The sequence below is a fragment of the Notothenia rossii genome (assembly GCF_949606895.1).
Source record: "Notothenia rossii genome assembly, chromosome: 4".
Lineage (NCBI taxonomy): Eukaryota > Metazoa > Chordata > Actinopteri > Perciformes > Nototheniidae > Notothenia > Notothenia rossii.
Genome location: NC_136902.1, coordinates 93,342,731 through 93,347,911, shown reverse-complemented (window position 1 = coordinate 93,347,911; position 5,181 = coordinate 93,342,731). Strand labels below are relative to the sequence as shown.

Genomic DNA, 5,181 nt, shown 5'->3' with positions numbered 1-5,181 from the left:
CGGTATCGCGGTAAATAAACTTCCCAATACCGTCGTGAGACTGACAAAATCTACCGCGATTTAAAAAAAAAAAAATTAAAAAAAAAAAAAATCATTGAGATCATCGATCTCTTTTTCAAGACAGACCTGTCTAACATGGCAGCAAGTAGGTTACAGGGGGGGGGGCGGTGTTATGCCGTGTGTGCATGCACCTCGCGGGACGCGCACAGCGTAAAGCAAGACCTCCCAGACATGTATTGATCTGTACGGCAAAGTACGGTTTGGAAACTATATCATTTCCTTTTGGAGGGCATGCATAACACGGCATAACACCAGAGCCTCGCTGCGGAGAAACGTTGGCGCTGTTCCGAGTTTGTTCTAATCTGTCAAAATGACAGACTGCTTTCAGATTTTTCCGTCATTGTTAAATAAAATATTCGGTTAACGCGACCACTGGTGTCCCAGCAACATCAGTACCAAGCGAGAGAGTTTTTTCCAGAGCAGGGGATATTGTAAATGCCCAAACATCCCAGCTTATAAATACCTGGAAATGTGGACATTCTCATATGCCTAAAAACCTGTCTGATGATGCTGAGTGATTGACTAGTGAGTTTGAGTTGAGTTACTTGAAAAACTAAAGTGAAACTTGATTTATTTTATTGCAGGGTCTGATTATTAAATGTCCGTGTTTATTTGTGAGATGCAGTGGCATAAAGAAAATGCTTACTTTGTTTGGTAGTACTAGTAGGTACAAAAACACTGGTTTTCTTGTTCCAGTCTGTTACTGTCACTTTGTTTTTGACACTTTAAAATACTGCTATCCTACAAAAATGCTGTAAAAATCAGATTTATTATGTAATAAAAAAACATTTTCCGAGTAAAAAAATGTTTTATTGAAAAAAAAAATTCAGAATTTTTTTTCTTCTTCCCTTTATTAGTCAATATCGTGATAAATACCGTACCGTGGACTTGTTATCGCGATATTATCGTACCGTGAGTTTTTGGTATCGTTACATCCCTAGTATGTAGTGTCTCTACTTTAAAGAGTCCTCTCCTGCTGATGTTCAGGTGTATATCAGTATGTAGTGTCTCTACTTTAAAGAGTCCTCTCCTGCTGATGTTCAGGTGTATATCAGTATGTAGTGTCTCTACTTTAAAGAGTCCCTCGGTGTCAGCAGAGTTGAACAGGCGCCTGAAAGTTCAAAGAGAAACATAAAGTGTAGCATTATGACTCATCGTGTCTCTCTGTGACCACATGTGATTATTAACCACGGGCCAAGCGTTTAAACACCGTCTGATTTCCTCGCAGCCAATCGGCTCGTGGCTCACCTGGCTGTCACTGCAACAACGTCCAGGCCCTGTCATTACTCATGTCTCAGTGGTAACCATGGTCACCAGGTTGCTGTCTGGTGCACGAGGCGACGGATGGCAATCGAGTCTCCTTAAAGTGGTTGTGCAATATACTTATGTGCAACATTTACATATATACCGTAAATATCTATACTAATGTGTACATTTTTGTATTTCTACTTTTATCTATAATATTTGTATGCATGCCTTATAATTATTTTAAGCTATCTTTGGCTCTTTACCTTGTGTAACAATGTACATCTCCCCCTACAAATAAAGGTATATACCAGAGTGAAAACTGAATTTAAATAAAGGTTCATCTTCTTCCATATTTAAAAATATATATAAAGATATCAGTCGTATTCCCCCGTCACACAAAGTACATTAAAGTTGTATAAAAGTATGATGAGATATCTTTGATTGTGCATTATGTAGAAACATATTCATCCATATTATATAGAGAATAAAAACAGCTGTTCATTTGCACCAGCATTAGCAATCACATGTGACCTGGTCAAATGTATTTATTACAGTTTTTCTCAATCGCTAAACCCACTTTTTAGAATCTAAATTCATTTCTTCAAAACAAGAGCATAGCCATCTAAACAGAAACACACTTGCCATAACTCTGAATATCTTTTGCAAAATGCACTTACATGACCAAAACTGAAAATACTGGTCACAAAAAAGAATAAGTCGATCGAAACAGAACAAATTGTCCTCTAATGAGACAAATGTGTTTTCATAACTGAAACTCCGGTCACCATAATAACCCATTCTACCATAACAATATACATTTCTTGCAAAGTGCTCTAAGGCACTCAAAACTAAAAATACCCCTTCCAAAACCAGATACCTTCTCCAAAAACAAACATTTGTCAGCTCATGAGAAGACTATTTGAACAGTCATTACTAAGTGGCACACTAAATACTGACTACAATCATCAATACACAAACCTCAAGCTATCGATATTGGAAACTGAACGGAAAACTGACAAGTTGAGAGAAACAAACTTACATATAGGAAAAACAGAGTCTTACTGTAACTATGCCATTGTTTTTATTGTCTCATTTTCAGAAGAGCACCGTAACAGAAACAAAAGATGAATAGCAATACACTGGAAAAAAATAACATGGGTAAATGATGTAAATCAGCAGTAAAGCAGAGAATGAGATCTATATAACTTTACTGATCTGCTCTTTGGCGTCTGTCTGGCCACATAGCCTCATCTACGTCACAGCGTATGTCTTCCCTTGCAAGGCAGCGTGGGAAATATCTCCTTGCGTGTCGACACCACCCTTGACAGGATTCCGCAGAGATGTCCCGACAGCCAGCATTCATTGCGTCCAAAAGGGGCATTCTGTCATGAGGATGATGGTCATAAACCTTCCATCTCCAGGCAGAGAAGAACTCCTCAATGGGGTTTAGAAATGGGGAGTATGGAGGGAGGAACTCCATGGCCATGTGTGGATGAGCCTCAAACCATGCCCTCACGTCACGAGAGTGGTGGAATGCCACATTGTCCCATATGACCACGTGAACCGACCTCACTTGATCCCTCTCTTCTGGTGGCACAAGTCCGTCATACAGGACATCCAGGAAGGCAAGGACACGTTGCGTGTTATATGCTCCCATTAAAGGGATGTGAGCAAGGACGCCTTGTGTCGAGATAGCCGCACACAATGTTATGTTTCCTCCCCTTTGGCCTGGAACAAAGACTGTCGCTCTTTGCCCAATAAGGTTCCTCCCACGTCTCCTCACTTTGGAGAGGTTGAAGCCTGCTTCATCCACATATACAAAAACATGTGGTAATGCATTGCCTTCCAGCTCCATCATTCGCTAAAGAAAATGAAACAAACAGAGGACCGTTTTACATTACTGTAAGCAGTCAGACATACTAAAAATATAGGCAAGCCATCAGTGTGATTGAGGTCCTTACCTGTACATACCGGTGCCTTAACTCCTTCACACGGTCAGAGTTGCGTTCAAAAGGAACCTTATAGATCTGTTTCATTCTGAGGTGTTGCCTCTTTAACACCCGGTCAATGGTTGCAACACTTATAGACTGAATGTTACTGAAGACATCCTGGTCTGCAATTATTCTGGCCTGAATCTCCCTTAAGCGGATTTCATTGTTGGCCACAACCATATCAACAATGGCAGACTCTTGTTCTGGAGTAAAGGCCTTTCGTCTGCCACCAGAGCGGGGTGCTCTTTCAGTTCTATCAATAAATATTTGAGAATGTTATGTACTGTAATATAAAAACAGTGATCGAAACCTACATCAAAATAGAAATGCATGAAGTGCTGTAAAAAAGGGTTACAGTAGCTTACCTATTTTCGTGCCTGAAGATCCTAATAATGGATGCCACTGTTGATCTCGGTATATTGGGCTGAACCCTTTGGCCAGCCTCACTGAGGGACATGCCATGGTTTATGACGTGGTCCACAATAGTTGCACGGGTGTTGTCCGAAACTACTGTTCGCATTGGTCCCCTTTCAACTCTTCCACCACGCATACGTACAGCCCTCCCTCTTCCTCTCTGAACATGAGGGTTCCCTCTTCCTCTCTGAACATCAGCTCTCCCTCTTCCTCTCTGAACATCAGCTCTCCCTCTTCCTCTCTGAACATCAGCCCTCCCTCTTCCTCGCTGAACAACAGGGTTCCTTCTTCCTCTCAGAGCTCCTCTACCTACTCGATCAGCCATTTTGTTTACACAAACATCTTACTGAAGTGAGGGAGGTCTTTTATAGGATTCTCAATAATTACAATTACTATAGGAAATTCATTGATGTCAGCTGTGAGCAATTCATTTACATGGAAGTGAAGTACTCAATTCACCCCAATACAAAAAAAACATTTCTCAATGTGCAAAAAGGAAAAGACCACAATTACTGACTGTAAAAATGTTGTATCAGCTATAGCTAATCCTCCCCATATGAACATCTCAAAGACCTATGCAAGTCATATCAACACTATTATAGCTTTACCGGCACCATTTAAAAAAATATTTTAAGTACAGTCATGCAAATTCTATCATGTAAATGTTTTCAATGTAACATCATTACTGTAAGGTATACAGTACATTCCATGGAGTTACCTTTTTCAATGGGGTGATTGACTGATAACAAGTGTTCATATTTTGCACATCAAGTGTCAATTAGTGTAGCTATGGTCTAAGTTTATGAGGAAGTGTTATCCACTGTGAGAAGATTATTTGTTGTTTTGTAGACATGAGTTACACAACAGATTTTTGATCTTTGTGTAGAGAATTGTAACTTCAGTTAGAGAATTGTGTGATCTGTTTTGCAAAACACTGCTTAGCATCTGCATTTTGTGTGATATCAATGAGAAATGGTATACTGTTGTAGAGAAATGGTTTTCTGTTTCGATGGCTGTGCTGTTGGTTTGATGAAAGGAATTTTGATTCTAAATAGTGGGTTTAGCGATTGAGAAAAACTGTAAGATAAAAGAATAAAAAATGAGACGAAATAGTTTGTTTGTTGCTCACTAAGTTTATGGTAAAATTATTCAGATTTGTTTTTCATGAAACGTGTAGTATTTCCCCACGAAGAAAGCATTAAATGTGAGCAAAAATGCTCTAAAAAATGCTGAGGGTGTGGATTCAGTTTCCCACACAGCAAGAACAATGACTGTGTGTGTGTGTGTGTGTGTGTGTGTGTGTGTGTGTGTGTGTGTGTGTGTGTGTGTGTGTGTGTGTGTGTGTGTGTGTGTGTGTGTGTGTGTGTGTGTGTGTGTGTGTGTGTGTGTGTGTGTGTGTGTGTGTGTGTGTGTGTGTGTGTGTGTGTGTGTTGAATAATTGTGGTTACAGATGACTGGTACTGCTGCA

At 39.9% G+C, this 5,181-nt stretch overlaps 1 protein-coding gene across 1 annotated transcript; it reads right to left on the bottom strand.

Moving 5' to 3' along the window:
• Nucleotides 1-1,908: 1,908 nt before the first annotated feature.
• Nucleotides 1,909-4,790, bottom strand: LOC307036882 (uncharacterized protein). Its single transcript, XM_079677493.1, has 3 exons — nt 3,665-4,790; nt 3,270-3,552; nt 1,909-3,169 (listed from the first exon to the last, which is right to left on the bottom strand). The coding sequence occupies exons 1-3, from the start codon at nt 4,036-4,038 to the stop codon at nt 2,516-2,518; spliced, it is 1,311 nt and encodes a 436-aa protein (XP_079533619.1). The 5' UTR covers nt 4,039-4,790; the 3' UTR covers nt 1,909-2,515.
• Nucleotides 4,791-5,181: the final 391 nt, after the last annotated feature.

Excerpts from the sequence above, each read along its gene's own strand:
- LOC307036882 (XM_079677493.1), bottom strand. The coding sequence starts at position 4,038 with ATGGCTGATCGAGTAGGTAGAGGAGCTCTGAGAGGAAGAAGGAACCCT. Across the intron at positions 3,553-3,664 it reads ATCTTCAGGCACGAAAATAG|AACTGAAAGAGCACCCCGCT; the intron begins GTAAGCTACTGT and ends ATTTATTGATAG. Across the intron at positions 3,170-3,269 it reads TAAGGCACCGGTATGTACAG|CGAATGATGGAGCTGGAAGG; the intron begins GTAAGGACCTCA and ends CATTTTCTTTAG.